The 19,786-nt window shown below is 39.2% G+C and overlaps 1 protein-coding gene across 1 annotated transcript in view; it reads left to right on the top strand.

The window, feature by feature from the left end:
- Positions 1-19,786, top strand: part of ctnna2 (catenin (cadherin-associated protein), alpha 2) — a 258,840-nt gene that overhangs the window by 222,786 nt on the left and 16,268 nt on the right. The window contains exons 10-14 of the mRNA XM_028406380.1: positions 5,111-5,203; positions 6,914-7,070; positions 7,554-7,754; positions 16,522-16,673; positions 19,019-19,132. Coding sequence (XP_028262181.1) covers positions 5,111-5,203; positions 6,914-7,070; positions 7,554-7,754; positions 16,522-16,673; positions 19,019-19,132 — 717 coding nt within the window. The remainder of the gene's footprint in view (positions 1-5,110; positions 5,204-6,913; positions 7,071-7,553; positions 7,755-16,521; positions 16,674-19,018; positions 19,133-19,786) is intronic.

Here is a 19,786-nt window from a genome sequence, read left to right as displayed (position 1 = left end):
GAACAGCAAGATCATGAACGTTCACTAGAACAAAGTGCTTCCTTGTTAAATCACGTACAGTGACTTAAAATGTCAGCTGCACTGATTGCTCCTTTTGCTGCCATTCATCCTTCTTTCTCAAGTTTCAAGCTTAACCTTGGCTGACATTAGCTCTACTGTTTCTGCTGAAACTGAGAGTGACTGGAGGAGTCATTTGTGATGTTTAACTTCTGGCCAGCTTAGTGCAGCCACTTTTTCAATAAGAAATGTAAAAAAATGGAGTAAAAAGTAGTTTGTTATAAGTGTGATCATTGTGAGAACACATGTATGACTATGCAAAACAGCACGACTGCTTAGATGGTATCATTGTGTTACCATCACCATCCTGGCAATAGATTTGGAGTACTGTGTAACACCCTGTAGCCATAAATAATGAAAACAGTTGACACTATGAGAGCTATTTCCAGTTGCTCAGCTCCATTTTAAGCAATGTAGATAGCATACATGAGAATGCACATCTCTCCAACTGCCATGGAAATCTTCATCAAAATAGAATTGAAGTGATTATCCAGGGCAAAGCAAAAGGACAAAATCGATAGGTCTTTGTTCAAGGCTAAAATGAAGAATGGACATTCAGCAGGGATCTCTATTGCTGCCATTCTCTATCTCTGTCTCTCACACACATACATAGAGGCACACACACACACACACACACACACGCGTGCCTCTTTGAATTGCATATTCTGTTCCAACATCCTTGACCGTATCAGCATTAAGCTTGCATGGTGTAGTCTCAAACCTTCTGTCTTGTTTTTCTCTCCCTGGTTTAAAAAAAAATAACAGCTAAACCTCAAAGGAAAAAGCACTTCCTTAGATAATTGCAATTAGTAGTTTTGGCCGGATTCTGCAGCACTGGCCCTGGCCTAGCTCCCTGCGTTAGGCAAGAGGGAGTAGGAGTGGGTCTGTTGGGCATGTTTCCAGCCTTCTGCCCCTTGCCTCACAAGGCCCACTGCAGCAGTCAGAGGGCTGAGGAGAGCTAGAGGAAGAAAGTATGTACTCCAATAAAGAGAAGTAGGAGAAACTTGCTTTCTGTCATGCACTGCAATTACACAGTAATTAGAAAAGGAGTTAAATGGGACAGAGTGCTACACCTTTATCCTTTTTCTTTGAAGCCTCTCCACATTACACAAGGAAATTCAATTTGATTTTCATTTCAGTAAAGATTTGAAAAGCAACTCTTGCCACTTGGGAGCCATTTTGGCAATGCCCCTGAAATGTTATTTGAGGTTAACAAGACCAAGCTTCAATTTAAATGAATGGAGAGGGAGCCATAATGCCAATTCAGTCATAGAAAAAAAAATTGTAGTGAGTTATATTTGGCTGTATGGATCTATTATAGGGTTGGCCAACCCTAAGGCAGGGAGAACAGGAGCATAGGCTCCCCTACTGCAGAAGAAATCAGGTGTCAATGACAACAGATGGGATATTATTCTTGTTTTATATAGGTAGCTTTCATTATTTTACCTTATACACAGAAAGTGGATTCACGGAATGTAGTTTTCATTGGAGGCATGTCTCCTTAGGAGTCCTAGCCCATTTTCTTTGGTGAATCTCTCAAGCTCTTCCAAATTTGTTGGACTCCCCTGGTGTTTAGTGCACTCCACAGATTTTAAATCAGACTTCAGTCTCGGCTTTCTGCCGGCATGTCAATAACTTTCACTTTGCTCTCCTGCTCTTCACTAGAGTTAGACATATGTTTTGTGTCATCGGAAGGTAAAACAATGGCAAAGATCCAGTTTTGCTGCCGAGTGCTTTAGGTTTTCTTTTAAGAAGTTTAAATAGTCTTCTTTTCTCATGGTTCTTCCACCCTGTGAATATTCCTAGTTCCACACAAACTGTAGTAAGTAAGTATCCCCACAGCATTATACTACCACCACCATGTTTGCATGAGGAAACCTTTTTTTTATATGCCAGTCCTTTCTCAAAACAACGGCAACATCACTGTCAACCAAAGAGCTCTAGTTTTCAGTGTGTCCCTCCAGGTTCTTCCAAGCACACTTCAGTCTGGCTTAGAGGTGTATTTTAAAAGACAGAGATGGAGTCTTTCTTGGTCTGTAACTTTGCAGTCCATTCCTGTGCAGGACTCTCCTAACACTTCAATTTCAGACTTAGATGAATCATTCACTTGTGTCTTAACTGTTGTTTTGAGTTCTTTAGACAGATCTATCATTAGTTTTCTTTCCAGAACCTTCCGAATTCTTCACTTCCTACCTCTGCTCACCTTGAACTTCTTTATAATGCCTCTCTATAATCTTTCTTTAAACTTGGAAGCACTTTGATAAAGTTGTATATCCCACTCCTGCTTTGTCGGCATTAGCAGTTGCTTTTTAACAAGTTCAAACTTATTTCTTTCATTTTGGCATGATGCTTTCAGAAGTGTTAGGCAAATTGTTACTGTTGACACTGTGTGTACTGCAACATACCAATCCTGATTTATAAGTGCAAGTCAAATTCTTACAAGGTCACTCAGTTACAGTATCAACTACATAGTGCCATTGCATAACAGCAACTTGTACTTGGACAGTTTTTGTAAGATGTTCTATTATTATATACTTTGTTTTTTTATGTAATTTTGCATCCAACCTTATAGAGTTTCCAAATTCATGTTCTATTTCTGTTACGCTTGCAAAGCTAATTCAGCCAGCAAAGCTGTTGACAGTTGTGAACTATCAATTTTGTCTCCTTGTTCAGCTGTCATATAGCAGACGGCTGGCCTTTTGGGGGGGATAGTTGTCGTAGAACCACCATCTGTGGTGTTACGGACTTTCTAAAAGTAACCGCTGTTCAGGATTCTGAATGTCTCATGTGGAAGGACAAAAATCTACACAAGGTATATAAGAAACAAAAATACATCATTTGCAGTATGTCGCACTAATCTCTGCATTTAGAAGGAATAAAATTGCTTATACAATTGTTTAGAATTTAGGTTTAAAATATCAGGAGACTTCCATAAGCTTTAGTCGACTACAGTAAACAGGAGTGGTAATGGAGTTTGATACAGTCATGGCTTAAATTGAGTGTTTTGAATAAACTCGGGAGTCATTCATTTCAAATATACTTTGCAAAGACAAGGGGAAAATTGCACAATGTCACAATATAATAAAGGTTCTGGGAAACTCTCTGTATGGTTTACAATGAGGTGAAACATGGAGTAAACTCAAATTGTGCTTTGTACGGTTCTCAAACAAATCCTGTGCGAGCAGCCACTAACATTTATGTGGAACGCAGACTCTCAATCACACCCTGTCTTTTCCTCTCACACACACACACACACACTCAGGCTTTAAACACATACACACCCTTCTTCACATAAAGGACTGTAATCCATCAATGTGCTCATTGCTGTCATGAGTAAAGAGACAGAGCTCTAAGCAAGAGTCCTCTAACACAAATTTGATTTACCTCAATTTGCTTCAAACAGTGACATGTGAGTACTAGAAGTGCTAATACAGACTGACACCTTTTGCTGCCAATAGGCATGTGTCTGTTTAGCTCAGTTTCAAAGTCTCGGCTTGTGCCGAAATCAGATTTGTTTAGCAAGATGGTATTGGATTATGAAGAGTTTGAAGAAGATATGAAAATTAACTGTGAAAGACGGTGATACTGTGAGCAGGGATAATTTGATGACTACACGTGGGTTAACAGCTGACTGTGTATGTGTGAATGAGCGGTAGCGGTAGTTTAACTCTCAACTGCAAAACCTGGTTAAAACTCCTCGAATAGCATCTGATGTTGCATATGGGTACATTACATTACGTTTGCCAAAAGCTTGCCAAAAGTAAACAATTTGCAAGAAATTGATAAAAAAATATACTCCTTAGTGACCCTCTGAGGGTTAACACCCATGTGTTTGGCTGACCTAAAGGTCTGAACAGAGAGTTGTAAAGAGAGATTGATAGGAGAAAAAATTATCTTCAATTCATATAGACACCGCATCACACAAATAATATTATATACATATATATATACATATATATATATATATATATATATATATATATATATATAACAACAGTGACCTGCAGATACAATTCTCTGCAACAGTTGACTAGGGGCAAGCCTCCCATAAAGTAGTCAGGCAGGCAACATGTTATCTAGAAGCTGCACGTCAGTATAAAGACAGACATAAATCTAACTAAGGGTTGTTTCATACATAAAAAAACAGCTGGCACCTTAATTATACAATAAAGCACCTCTCTGCACCACCAAGCCCCATAATGATATCGACATGCTAGTCATGCATCACAGTCAAGCTGGAAATGTCAGCCTAATGAGTTCTGCTTTCTGTGTACATGTCGTTTGAACCTGGACCATTTTGGATGTGAATGAATCCAATTACTCTGCTGTGACTGCGCTACATTTCAACCTCTGCATTGTCACTGCGCTTCGACGTCATATTACACGCTTGACACACATGCCTTTTGTGTTTGTGTTGTGTTGAATGAACAGGCCCGAACTCTGTGTACCACCAACAGGGATCACTAGGACAAATCCATATGAGCAGTGAAACTACTTTTTGGTTGCTTTTAGTTGTTCCTCTTCTCTTCATACTGGATGTGAAAAGATTAAGAAACACAGTCCTCACAGAGAAGGGGCTGGTGAAAATTTAATACTAGAGTGGTGAGACAAAATGCACAGTCCAAGTTCTGTGCTAAATTGCATTCCAACTTTCAGCTGAACCTACAATGAGTCACGACTACATAAGACAAGTGGGTATGAATCAAAGTTACTGCCTGCTTAACACCAAATTCCCTCCGTGTCTCTGAGTTGCCTTGCCAGGCTGTACATATAAAAGTAACACAAACAGTGTTTTTTTATGTATAAAAATTAGTCATTTTTGGGCTGTAATTTCAGTGGATTGTTGGTCTGTATCCTCAGCTAAACGTTGGAGTTCATTTTTGTGCACCTGTAAAGTAAAATTGAAATTCCTTCTGCAGCAACAATGGACCCTTTTGTTTTTGGTTTGCAGTCTGGGGAGCAGGGGAAACATCTTTCATGACCTTCAGATAAAAATGTATCCAAGTTTATATTATAAAAATTGTTTCCTTTTTTTTTTGCTTGCCTTGTTTAGGTGGCCAACCTGGCTTGTTCCATCTCCAACAACGAAGAGGGCGTGAAGTTGGTACGAATGGCAGCCACCCAAATCGACAGCCTCTGTCCACAGGTGAGGACCTAAAAGGACTCTTTTGTGGCCGTAACAAGCACAAGGCACCTTGTTTTTATGAGCATTTCTAAATTCATCTAAAGGTAATAGTCTCTTTAGAGAGCGTTTTGGGATCAGACCTGCAGAGAAAGAATGAGCTGGCGGAGCTTTGAATAATGTGTAGGAGGACGTTGTAGTAATGTCTCCTTTAGAATGCAGGATGTTGAAATTGATCCAATGTTTCCAAGGTTAGCGGTAGGCTGTATTCACAAAGGACCCAGCATAGTAAGCTAAAGGAGAGAGGGAGAGGCTGAATTTAAATTCAGGAGCTAATGTGCAGGCTTCACCACGCACCTGCTGAGACTCACTAACTTCGAAAATTTGGGGAGGAATCGTCTCTTGACGATTACCTCTTGGCGAAGCTCAACACAGACAGATTAAAGGACATAATAGAAACACACTTTGTGACTGGGGATGGAGGAACAAAGAGGAGTTAGAACAAAGAGAGATATTTTCCATCTGTTCTGAGTAAAGTTAACCCAGGTCCCTAGTTTTCCACACATACACACACTAACAAATGCAATGGACGCATCATTCTTTTCTCCCAATAGACAACTAAAAGTAAGTCATGATGAAGAAGTTGTAGTTGTACTTTTTGTTAAAGTACACATGCCAGCTGCCATAGTGATATAATTAATACTCCCTGTTCCTTAGTACAAGTCTGTTGATGTGAAGAGTCTCAGCAGGATGTTGCTAATCGAAAAAAAAAAAAAAAACACAATTTAGAGGTGTAGTTTAAGTTTTACAGTTCTCATAAATCTTGTGAAGTGTTAATCTTTTTTGCTGTAAAGAACACGTCCAATATATACTACTGCTAGTCATTCTTCTAGATTTTACTTTTGCCATATCTGTGGTAGGACTGCTCAAATATGTTCCAGTTACTAACAGGCCAAAGCATTCACTAGTTAGCCAACTATATAATCAAGCAATATAACCTGAGCTGAATCTGCAGCCAAGACCTCAGGTCAACCCAGTTTATGTCCAAAAAAGGGTTAAAGGATACCTACTACTGCTGCCAACCCACAGTGCCAGTCACTCCACTGTGTGTGTGGGGGTTCAATATGGCCAACAGTGCACTGAGTGCAGCAGAAGTGTTACCAAACAGATGCAGACTGCAGGTACACAAAAACACTTGAGAAACAAGGTTTTTCATTCATTTCATTCTAAAGTTGCTCTTTGCATCGGTAGCACACAGCTGTCAAATATACTTTCCCCTCCTCCTGGCATCTTGAAGTTTACAGCCAATCAAAATAGCAACTGACAACCTGTAACTATATGACTTATTAGTAAAGCATTCAGCAGGAATGCAACAATAAGCTGATTAACAAGAATGTTTTCAAATCTGATATCCTGGATTACACCACATAACATGATCCACAAACGTTATACCATTGCCATACATATTTAGTATTTAGTATACATACATACACTATACATAAATATTTAGTAGAACATTAAATATGTAGACATGTAAATGAAAATCCACCCTTCTGTCATACACATATGAAAAATATAGATAAACACCCACCTCATTTCTAAACATATGTATACAGTGTGGTTGATGAGTAATACAAATGTGTTTTAGGTAGCTGCACACACACACACACACACACACACGCACACACACACCTGTGTTCCATGGTTATTACATTTACTCTTTTTCAATGCCAGGTTATCAATGCTGCACTCACTCTGGCTGCCCGCCCCCAAAGCAAGGTGGCTCAGGACAACATGGACGTCTTCAAGGATCAGTGGGAGAAGCAGGTGCGCATCCTGACCGAGGCTGTTGATGACATCACCTCCGTGGACGACTTCCTTTCTGTGTCAGGTAGGAGGCAGCAAAGTTTGGCTGATTGAAGGAAATGATCATCACATTTGTAATTTTCACACACTCACAGTCCCAGTGTGTGAAATTGATTGTGATTTTGTTTCACAATGGGGGGGGGACAAAATCACAATCACAAAGATTTTTACAAAAACAAAACAACAAAGAAAAGCAGAGCTCAGACATTAAACAGTGAAGTTAAGAGGCAAATTTATTTTTGCTTAACTTTGATGTTTAATGTATTTTGTTTTATGTATTTGTCAAGATGTCTCCCCTTTACTCATTTAAAACCATGGATCATTGCACTCCATTTTTGTTTTGTCGTTTGCACACAACATTAAAATATATGACCAATTTTCCAGTTTACAAGGAAAATAGATTTTTTTGATTAGAATCCAAACATTAAACAATAATTATGCTTTTATACAAGAGAAATACTCGGGTCCCTCCAGTTCACTCTCATTTATTTTTCTATTTATCCCCCAGAGAACCACATCCTTGAGGATGTCAACAAATGCGTAATTGCTCTGCAAGAGGGGGATGTGGACACTCTTGACCGAACTGCTGGAGCGATCCGGGGCAGAGCCGCCCGTGTGGTCCACATCATTAACGCAGAGATGGAAAACTATGAACCTGGCGTCTACACTGAGCGTGTCCTGGAGTCCATCAAGCTGCTGTCTGAGACCGGTTAGTGCACTGCACACAAAGCTGTGTGCAGCACGCAGAGCCACAGTTTTAGTGTGTTTACTTATTAATAGTATGCATAATGTGTATTGTGAAGATTAATGCAGTATCCTTCACCCTTTGTACTGCAGCTCGCATCAAACATTTTGCTAGAAGCCTTTTGGCAAATGAAGCTAATTTCACGAGGATTAGGCCAGCACACACACACACACTAGCACTTACATTAGCTTCCCAGTCTGCCTAACTGCTGCCTGACTGCCCACTTTCCCACAGGCTTGTGGAGTGTCTTGCTTGTATTGTACACCCTGGACACCACCTGTTCACTTCTCTCTGACCCCCTTGGCTCTAGTTCATTATATTTTTGTTTGGTCACTCTGCAATGTCAGTGTATATTTGAGGACAGTTTATCTCTGTGGCAGGCCAACACAGGAGGAACATTTTGCAGTGGAGACTGGTTACCAAAAAATGAACGGACTGAATAGTGCTATCAAGGATGAAGTTTTACAAACAACTAAGAAATATGGAATTATATCATGATTAAGTACTGTATCTGATCAAAATATTATTTATTTTGATTAGCTATGTGCATAATTTGTACAATCATTTTTTTAATATATGTGTTGCCCTTTGCTACAGTAGTCTAACAATTTTGGTACATCACAATGACTCCAGTCAGTGATTTAAGGTTTTTGATGGTGTATTTTTTTTTTTTTTATAGATACTTTAATAGTTTCCCAGAGGGAAATTGTTTTTTGAAGGCTGCTGCCAAGCAGTGTCATACAATGACCAGCAAGGCGCGCCACACCAGTGAGTGCACTGGAGGCAGTGCACACAAGGAGGAGTTGGGATCAAACTTTTGATCCCAAAAGAACTTTTGATTGGACAACCCTGCTATACCACTGAGCCACTGCTGCCCTATATATATGCAGTATATTTATTGAGTATGGTGTTCGAGTATAGTCAGTGGATATCCAGATAACACACAATAGGCCAGGCCTGCCTGTCTCTGTTGTAAGTGAGAGATGTATTTTGTATCTTACTTACAACCACCAGGCTAGGCTGCTTTTCACCTTTTCTCGGTGGTCTAATTTTTGTTAGTGGACTGAATGATTTTTAATCATAAGCACATTCAACATCTGTAGGAAAACTTGTATCAGTCTTCACCCACACTGATTTAAGCTAAATTCTGTCACGCAGTGCCAGAGTGAGTTTCTAATGTTTCTACCGTGATCGCAGGTGTTTTTCAGCACTGAGAGAGTAGGAGGGAAAAAGTGAAGCCTGTGGTAATTTCCTGACAACAATAAGCACTGGTAAAGACTCAACAGGACTTACTGGGAAGAAAAAAAAAAATCATTTCCTTTTTTTTTTCCAGCACTGTTCGTGTTGCAGCTACACATCATGACAATTTTTGTATAGTTCCATCCCCACAATGTGTGGATGTTCCAGAGTCTAATCATTGTTTTTCCTCCTAATGTGATGTTGTAGTAGTACATATTTTGTTGTTTGTTTTTTTAGGCCTATAAACAGAAAAAAGGGGGAAAATGGGACATGTTTGTAGCTTTATAAATCCTACATAAGCATACCTGAACATGCTTTTAAAACTGCTCCATCCTTGAAAGGTGTGCAAAACAAAAACACGGGATGAAAGGAAAAAGAAGTCATTTAGCATTTACCTGTCCATATAAATCAAATCTGACCAGAGAAATCCTCCTTTTTACATCAGCCCCACCCTCCCTCATCATCTTTTTTTCCCCATTCTCACCCATGCTTCCCTCCCTGCTTTCTATCTTTCCCATTAGAGCCCATTTAGCAAGGCGGTATATCTATTGTTTCGCTCGTTACTTTCATCTGCTAGGATAATTGAGAGACACTATCAGCTCCCCTCCCTGCTATAGCTGATAAGTCACAAACAGCATTAGGTGAGTCACGTGTGCGTTCGCAGAGCCATCTGTCTGAGCCCCCTCTCCCAGGCGTTCAACCACACCGTAAGTCTTAGTTATATGGCATCTTAAGCACATTCTGTTCTGTTATTGCATAATTCAGTTTAATTGATTGGGGTAATTAATTGATGGACTACAGTGGCGATATCTCATGGACACTTAAGGTTAATTTTGTATGACCATAACCTTGTCACACAGTAAGACTATATAATTGTGCCGCTGTTCTATTAATCCTCCATAGAGCATAGAGCTTGTTTCAAGAGTCAGCAGCACCTAGAAGCGTTATGTCAGCATTACTGAGAACAACAAATGGAGAACTGTTGATGCTGCAACATCACATTGATTGCCCACTGATTTTTCTTTATCATCATGTATTTGCTTTTTTCAAGAGTCAACATTATAATTTAAACACCGTAAATTGAATAGTTCATACAAAAAAAAGTACAATAGTCAAACCTGCACATAGACAGAAAGGCAATATTTACCTATGCTTATGCAGAACAATATTATCTATACAAGTCTAAATCATTGATTGTATAGTGAATTAAATGGGCACACCCTCTGTAACATCACCCAGAGGTGGCATAGGGGCATTTTAGCAGTGCACAATTTTTTTTTATTTTAATAAAAAATCAAATGGGCAAAGAGGTGAAATGGCCACATATGTAAATATGCATGAATAAAAATGCAGAAACAAAGGAGTAACATATAACCATAGTGTCTGCATCACCTTTACCTGATAAGATAAGATGTGATTGATTAGTTTAACAAGCAACTCAGTATAAATATAACAACACTAATGATATGATTATAAACTGTAGTGTGATCACATCCCCCGTTAGATAATATAACTTTCTGTATGCACTGCCTACAGAAAATGTTGTGAACTTGTTTCTATAAACAAGTTATATTTTTTGCTGTTTTTATATTGTGATGTCATATCTTTCACAATTTACATTCCCAGCTGAAAACTGTGATAGATGGATTTTTCTGTATTCTAGTAAAAATATATCAAAGTTTATGGTTTTGTTGATTAGTGAAGAAACGTCTGCCATTAATATTCAAGTACTGATGGTAATATACTGTGTCTATTCATCACAGGTCAATATCAGCTCTTCTCTTCTTCTGTTTAAAGACGCCATAGGCCAAACTGTGAGTCTTTGAGTTTTTAAAGTTTGTGTTGTAGTCACAGAACAGGAGTTTTTAATTATAATGTATAATTCTTTTCAAAAGTAAACTCTAGTTTGCGCCTTAAGTAAACATCCAGTGGAATCCATAAATCCAAACCGCAGTAGAGCTGAAAACCAGGCATCAAATCGGCAGGAGGATGTGTACGCCCACAAGGAACCGATTTTAAGGTGGCTGGCATCCTGTCTGACTTCACCTTAAGGTCAGGGCTAAGATGATGTAGTCTATAGTGATGCAACAAATCGACTAGTCACACTGGCTGTGTGGCCTTAGGGAGGACTTCTCTCTTAAATTTTAACGAGGCCTCCACTCGATTCTGGTGCTAATTGAGATGTTAAGGCGGGCAACCAGCAACTGTGTTAGAGCAGCGTTTCATTGGCTCCATATTTCTCTTTGATGAAGAGCTGTTGTGTTTCCCCTTTTCCTGTTTCCCTCTTAGTGGTAGTTGGGGGTTTTTAAGGGCTACCATGCACATCTGATCTGGACCATAAAGCACTTATTGATCCTTGTGAACTTTTTGCCTCCCTCTCCCCCCCTCAGTCCTCACAGACCTGATGTCTATGGATTTGAACACAGTCAAGGAGAAATCTATAGCTGGGGGAAAGATGATTAAGTGTAGCTGAACAAAGGAAAAGGATATAGGACCACACACTTTTTTTAGAGGGTACTGAGTCCAATTAACTTGACTCTACCAGAAAATCAATAGCTGTCACCGAGGATTTCACTAAGCGATTTGAGCAAGGATTTTAGTGGAATTCATTGATGTGGTCCCCGTTTTTCGTTTTCTCAGTGGTGAGCATGTGTAAAACATTTATGCTTTTGCCTCAGAGTTGTGTGTAGGTGTGTGTGCGTGCTGAGTTGGCTGTCTGTATTTTATTTATTTTTTTATTTATTGTTTTATGTGATTGCCTGTGTTTATGCCCACGGACGCTCGTGCCAATCACAAACACTCCTGCCCGTCTTTCTGACAGCTGCCACACTAACACAGAGCTCATCACAACAACCTGCCCTTTGACCTTGTCGCAATTTGCCCATCCCTCTTCTCTCATATTGAGTGTGGTCAGATTTATGGTTTGGCCAAATACAAGCAGCCAAGGCACACAACTCTTCTGTGTAAAGCTTAGCCATAGATTCCTGACAGACAGTCCACACACATGGGCCCCCGGATTGAAGCGTGTCCTTGAGAGGGAGGAAAAATCAATAGCCTAATGGGAAAGTGGTTATGGCTTCTCTCTCTCTCTCTTTCTCTCACTCTCTTTCCCTCCTCTTCCTCCCTTCTTCCTTCCTGATACACTTTTCTGCCCACTAACACTGTGTTTAACTAATCTTCTCTTAAAAAAGAGGGACAAATTTTAAAGTTGATCATTAATGTGGTGTCTAGAGAGGGTAGATTAAAAAGCTGATATATTGCCCGAGTCAGTGCACCATTTAGAAATAGGTGGGGGGAGGGTTTGCTCCTTGTTATTACATCGGGGCACAGTAAATAGGATTTAGCCAGGGTTTTGCAGTGAGTAATAACACACATGCCCACACTGCCACCCACATGTCATGCCAGTAAATCCTTGGATCAAGTGCACTAAAAAGTAGTGCAGCAGAGACTAAAGGCTAGAAGTAAAGCCACTTCATACTGTCTACATCTGGAGATAATAGCTTAGAGAACCAGATTCTTTTGTTTTATTAAAAATTTAAAAAACAGAGTCAGTGTTCTTTGAATAGTCACTATGGCCTCCTATATCGCCTTCAGGCTCAGAACATGCAGTTGCTTGATTGGATGAGTCACTTATTTTTTTTTTTTTTTTAGTGAGGAGAAAAAATGTTTTTTTGCCAGAATCCAAATGTTTTACCCCCAAATAAGGCCTCCTAATCAGTGCGTAAATAGAACAGATGATGAAAGGGTGATGAGTGTAGCACAACTGTAGAAAGATGTTGGCGTTCATCAAGATTTGAATGTAGGGCAGTAATTAGTATGTTTGACACAGTTTTGTTACATGTGCGCTAAAATGATCGACACATCCTCACAAACTTTTATTTTCAGTGACTGTTTAGGTCCAAGATTTAACTTTTTAACAGATCCACCTGTACTCCTACTCGATAAAAGCTTGGTTACCATAGAAACATGTCCCACTCTGACCAGCAGATTTTTCACATGAAAGCTGGATGTTGCACACTATAATAAATAAGTGACAATAATAAGTTATATAGTGTTCACCTACTAGCCATGTTAATGTTATGTTCAGAAACCTTCCTGTTATTTCCTTACATCTTCTGCTTCTAGCCACACTAATGGAGAAGATTTTGTCTTGCTATAACTACCGTACTTACAGTACTTATGGTTTTGGCCTGTTTCCCATTTATCTCTTTTGATACTTGTAGTTGGAAAAAAAATAAATTTCATTTCCCTTTGGTGCAGTATCTATCCGGCTCCTGCGGGTGACTATATGCTGCTCTAGGAGATGAATAAGTGATTATTTTCGCATGTTTTATCACTACATTTTGTACATTATTCAACTACCAGAAAACAACCCATACAAACCAATGCTTTTATACACAGTGTGAGTCACATCCCTGTATCATTGCTTTGAAACAGCTGTGCGCTGACGCATGATGACAAGAGCTCAACAAATGGAAAGAGGCTTCTCCAGGAAATCATATTTTTCGTATCATCAAGAGCTCAAATCTGCCGATAGAAGCAGATGGTTTTTATGTATTAACGTGTACCATCATTAGAAAATACATAGTAACAAAAAGCCGTTTGTGTCTTGCTTCCTTCAGTAGGCTACAGAGGTTCAATGGTCTAATGGAGACGCTATATACATGGTTGTGGCTACACTTTATCTATCACTTTATATTTCACAATTTCTAGAACCTGTGGGTTATAAAAAAATGGTTTGCTTGCATATCGAAGCTTCTATGCTGCTAATAGTTAGAAATTCTGTGGTAGTTGTTGTTCTGAGACGTCTATTTATAGTCTAAAATGTATATATATATATATATATATATATATATATATAGAGAGAGAGAGAGAGAGAGAGAGAGAGAGAGAGAGAGAGTTCTATAGAACACTTGATGTCCCAAGAAATCGTGAAGAAAGTGTGACTGCTCAATACATTTAAAGGAAACCCTGCTCCTGATAACATTCCATGGTGTTTCCTGCCACGTCTCTGTGTTACACATATCACTCACAGTTAACACAGTTATATGAAGTAAATAGCCACACAACCAGCTAAAGCAACACAGTACTGACAAATCCTGAGCTGTTGAGTTAAGCAATGAGATAACAGCATGCTGCCTCATTAACAGCCAATCTAATAAAATCCATTAACTGGACTGTGGGGAGGTATCATTTCACATAATGTTGTGTCCCACAGATGTAAGGCTGCATACACCTGTTTACATGATTGACAATGGCAGAGTTCTCCTAAACAACCGATTAATTTATTAATAATTTATTTTTTTTTTCCATTGTAATTGATGCCAACCCACCACTGCTCCGCAAAACTGACTGCCTAATAGAGGAGATGATGAAACTTTTATGCACACATCATAAAGTATTAGCATAGCTAAGTATGCACACTGTCTGTGATAGAGGGGCAAAGTTGATAAATGCATCCTGTAGAGACCCATGATGAATAGCAATTGTAAAAATAAATAAATAAAAGGCCCCTGGAGTTCCATGTAGCTATAAACTCCTCCATTGACTGTGCTTGCTAATGATGCTAACAAGATTATTGATACAAAATGGTCATCTCCTATAATTCAATGAGGTTGATCATTTATAAACATAACATTTGTGTACAGTAGGGGTGCAAGTAACGTTTTTTTTTTTACATCACAACTTTTAAAGAGACGCTGTTTCCATTGATCACAGAAGGAATTATGAACCAAGAACTAAATGTTCTTATTTGTTCAGTAAGCCCATGTAGTTTCAGTGTGTAGCTGTGTGTAATTTAATTGGCTTCATGTAAAATTTTACAGCATGTTCTGCTGTTTAGATCTTGTTAAACACATCATATGAACACACCGTTCCTGCTTTGAGGAACGCTGTGCTCGTATGAAGCCCCTCCACACATACACACACACACACACATGCTACTTCCATAACTTCTTATTTTAACTATGCTTCAGCCTGGAGGGTTAAAAAGAAATCCATTCCTACATGGTCACATTCAATTCCCTTCATCATTTTTCAACTGGAATGAGTGAAATTGCTCCTTACCATCAGCAACTTTGCTCATTAAGAGCTCGGAGAACATTTAAATATTTCTATTTAAAACGCCTTCCCAGCAATTCCCAAAAGCCTATTTTACGCTTCTCTAGTAAGTGGATTAAACTGAATTAAAAATGAAAAGAAAAAAAAGGGAGAGACTTTTTTTGTAGTGCCTTTTATGTTTGGTAAAATATAGCATCCGACAAATAAGTACACTGCAGATACACCTTTAGTGCAAGCTGCTTAATTGATTTAGTTCAGTCTGCATGTAAGAGAGGAGAAAAGTGTGGAGAATAATAGTAAAAACACACGGCTTCTTGCTTTCTGTTGGGGTCTGCAGCGCCTTCTTTGTCTCTCTACACTTGTTTGTCTTTGTCTTACTGTCTGTCCTCATTAGTCCTGCTAAATCAGTCCAAGTATCCACTCACTCTTTATTGATACATACTTGCTCCTTTTTATCTCCAAGGCAGCTGAGGCATCTTTCATACCATGAGTAAAATAGAAAATCAGACCGCCCCTCCTTTTTCTGTCAATTTTAAATGTGTGTATTTATTGTGTATTCAAAGAAAAATACCTGCTAGATATTCTGCTGTTTGAAAAAGGACCTATAACTATGCAAAAAAGCGTTTTTATTTTTGCTTTCTGTCTATGTAAACCGCAGCTTTTGTTATGACAATTTGCTATGGCACAAAGTCCATATATAAAAAAAATACATTATGAAACTCTCTACATTCAATTATGGTGACACAACAGAAGATTATGTAGAAAGGTAGGCTGCTTAATATTGAAACATTCAGTCTGTATTCTTGAATATTAAACAATGTCTATTCACATCCAGCACAATTCATTTGAACCCACAAAGAGCATGAAGCGCTTCCATCAGGTCTAGACAATTGATACTCACAACAAAACCGACCATTTTATGGTCAATGGGGACTCTCCTATTGTTGCTTTGCTTTTGTTTGCTTTAAAAGACTTTGATGAATTTGTTTCTCTCCATCGGCATTGTGATTTGACAGGCAGTGCTCGCAAGTTAGCGTCCTTGTACTGTCAAACACACACACACACACACACAGAGCCATCTCTCAGGTTACACACACCTACAGTAGAGTACACACACTTCCTCCTCGTGGCAGCAAACACACAAACGGATCTCTGACAGACAGGCCAATCGTCTTGCTGGGCAGGCCAAGGTAAAGTAGCTAATTGGTGTGCGATGTGTGAACAGCATATTGTCATTTGCACAGGTTTAAGTGTGCAGTTGAACAAATGAGATTGTCCAGCTTGCATGAAAATTGATGGAAAACTTGGTGATCATGTCCTTGACTAGGAAAATAAAAGACGAACATTTGTGCTTTTATCGTGACATTTGCATTTATTTAACTCATGTAAGTGACTAATGTTATAAACCCGTCTCTTCTCTCTCTCTCTGCAGTCATGCCCCGTTTTGCTGAACAAGTGGAAGTAGCTATCGAGGCACTTAGTACGAACCCCCCACAGCCGTTTGAGGAGAACGAGTTCATTGATGCATCCCGCTTGGTGTACGATGGCGTCCGTGACATCAGGAAAGCAGTCCTTATGATAAGGGTACGTGCACAACTCAAACAGAGTTACTCAGAAAGTCTGTAAAATGCTTAATAAGTAGTAATAACAGAATGAGCTGTCACACAGAGGTGAGCTGTTCATTCAGCCATCCTGTACTCTTTGAGCAGGGCTTTTCAGTGTGTGCAGCTGGTCTGGGAGAGGCCTGCAACCATAGAACATTCTGTGAAAATGAGGCAGATGATACAAAATGGCTGGTAGCAAAATAACACATCATTAGAACCAGCCCAGAACAGAGAGCTTTACCTGACAACAGGTGGGTGGATGTATCCTCGTCCTCACCTTAACAATCAGATTGCTTTTTGCATTCAACATTACATTAGATGATCATCACATATACAAACCCGACTAGCCAATAGTCAATTGTTATAGAAATAATGGTTTATATATTTTATATTGTTCATACCATGTAGATCTCTGGACACAATGCAAATACATTCAAAGACGTTACTGGCTTTTGCATAACATGTCTCTAAAAGATACTGGATGACAGTAAAATTATGACACTGCTAGATGACCACGACTCATGAGACAAATTTGTCACGCTCACAGACCCCTTTCCGGATGTTTTTGTCTCATTTTTCGCTCTTTGGGACTTCATTGTTACAACAGACTGCACTTCTGGCTGTCACAGATGATAGTGGATATTCCATGACTAAAAAGTATCTACCCTAAGGATGAAAAACAACATAACTAAAATCTACAATTCAATAGAAGCTCCCATTTGCAATGTCCCACCTGTCACATGATCTGTTGTATAAGGCTGGCAAAACATTTTACAGCATGTCCTGATTAGAAAAAAATGCTGCATAACAACAAGACACCGGCAGCTCTTCTGCCCCACATGCTCACATTGATGTTACAGTATCTGCATTTTTCACCCCAACTAGCCCTCCTCTCTCTTCACCATGTAATTCATTTATTCAACTTTATGCAGGCTGGAAGGATTCCCAGTGTAGCTCTGGAAAAAAATCTAATTATGGAAAATAATTTGATGTTGGTAAATAATGTAAAACAGGCAGCTTTGAACTGCCCGGGACCAGCTGGCTTCATAATCCTATCCAAGTTCAATTACTTTGTGAGGAAACAACTTGGAAGATTCTTGCTTTTCTCTGTTGTCTGACTCCATCATATAGATAGTAAAATGTTGGTGCCACATGTAATAGTTTTGGTGTGTGTGTCTGTGTTATTTTTCTCCCACTTAAACCGAGTAATAGCTCCTTTAGAATTTTCACAGTTCAGATCTTATGAGAAGTCAGTGGATTAAGAAACCAATTCTCAACAGAGTTTAAAATTTGAGGCAGGTCTCGAAAAGAGTGTAAAGTTATAATGAAAGTTCTTGAAAACATAGTTTCATCCTAGCCTTTATGTACCCACCTACACACACAGACACACACACGCATTCACAGCAGTGGTGGAGGTAAAGTATTGAAGAGAACATGTATGAAACTGAACGGTGGTTGGACACCAATATTTACAATACTTACACCAAAAGTTTGACATTCAGATCAAAACCTGCAGTGTATGGAAAAAAAAGAAAGGAGTCATATTGATTAGGTTGTGTTGTTTCAGGTGCCAGTGAGACCCTAAGAAGGTTTGTTTAAGTAACAGATCCTTGAGTTTAAAGATTTTATCAGACCCTCTTACCCAAGGGTTGATTTCAGGGAGGGCAGATTTCCACAGGCCTGAAATGTTATCACAAAAAACAATAACAATTTTATTCTCCGTTGTAATGAGCACAGATAAACAGCAGAATTACCCTGTGCATAAAATAAAGCAATGTGCAAGGTAGCTTGCCCTCTGAGTCAGTTAATCAACGTCTGTTTGAACAACATACATGTCACAAGATGTGAACATTTTTATTTAATACAACTATAAGTCTATTGAAAGAAACAAGGTTGAAACATGTTTCTTGTAAATCAATTGAAATGATCTGTCTCTTCAAACAGTGATCAGCTGTCTACTGATCAGACTAATCTTATCTCAACCAGTGACAGAGCCCTTTAAGGACAACAGATTTATTATTGTGCAGTTGCAATGTGCAGATAAAAAGATATAGTAGTACATACAGTTTATTGAGTTTATTATTAACAATAACTGGTAAATTTGAAGTGTTTACACATTATTTATTTAATTTGATGTAACCAAAAAAAAACAGCCAAACCCCTCGGTTTATTTTTAGAAGATTTATAGTCGTTAATAGGATTTAATTTTGGTATCAGCTCAAACTTTATAAAATATAGTATATAAAAATGTCCCTTTCAGCTGTCATGTTAGAGCACTTTCGGTCTAGGTCTCTGACTGTTTGACTGACTTTGTGTTTCTCACAGACACCAGAAGAGCTGGAAGATGACTCCGACTTTGAACAGGAGGACTATGACACTCGCAGCAGGACTAGCATCCAGACGGAAGATGACCAGCTCATTGCTGGACAGAGTGCTCGGGTGAGTGGACGTTCACTTCCCTACTGTGCTGCGACTTTACAAAGGTGCTTCAACCTGACAGAAAAGAATACAGAGAAAGTACATCTGTCTGGTTGTGTGAATGGTTGGCAGTCAGCTCAAATTCTTAATTTTGTACTGTTGCTACTTCAGCAGTATGCTGAGGTGCTGGCTGAAATACATCCCCCCTTTCCAACATCCACCCCCCTTTCAAATCTCTGTCCGTTTTTCTTTGATTCCTCCAAATAGTTCCACTTATATACCATGAAAGTCCATTTAAATGATCCTAACAAGTGGTATTATTTTTAAATAAACGCTGTTCAGGGACAGCAGGTGGAAAATCGCAATCACAAACAAAGAAGTAATTACCAAATTCCCTTCAGACACAGGCCACTAAACAAAGTACGGTAGAGCACTGTGCCAAGGCTTCAGTCTTGATCACCAGGGTCTGGGCTTCGTTGCACATTAGCAATTTTTCACTTGGGCCCGGCTTAAAGAACATTAAGAGGGTATCAGAGCTTGCTTCCCTCTAGCAACACAGAGGCTCTAGCGGTGTGTTGCATGTTGAATGGATTGTGGATGGCAGGAGTATGACTTGGCCCAGTGCCTTTCCCTGTGGCACAGACCTGCATTATGTTGGGTCTCGACACACTCTGC

This window comes from Parambassis ranga, chromosome 1 (assembly GCF_900634625.1).
Source record: "Parambassis ranga chromosome 1, fParRan2.1, whole genome shotgun sequence".
Lineage (NCBI taxonomy): Eukaryota > Metazoa > Chordata > Actinopteri > Ambassidae > Parambassis > Parambassis ranga.
Note: the sequence above shows the minus strand (reverse complement) of the source record. Positions and strands in the feature narration are given on the sequence as shown.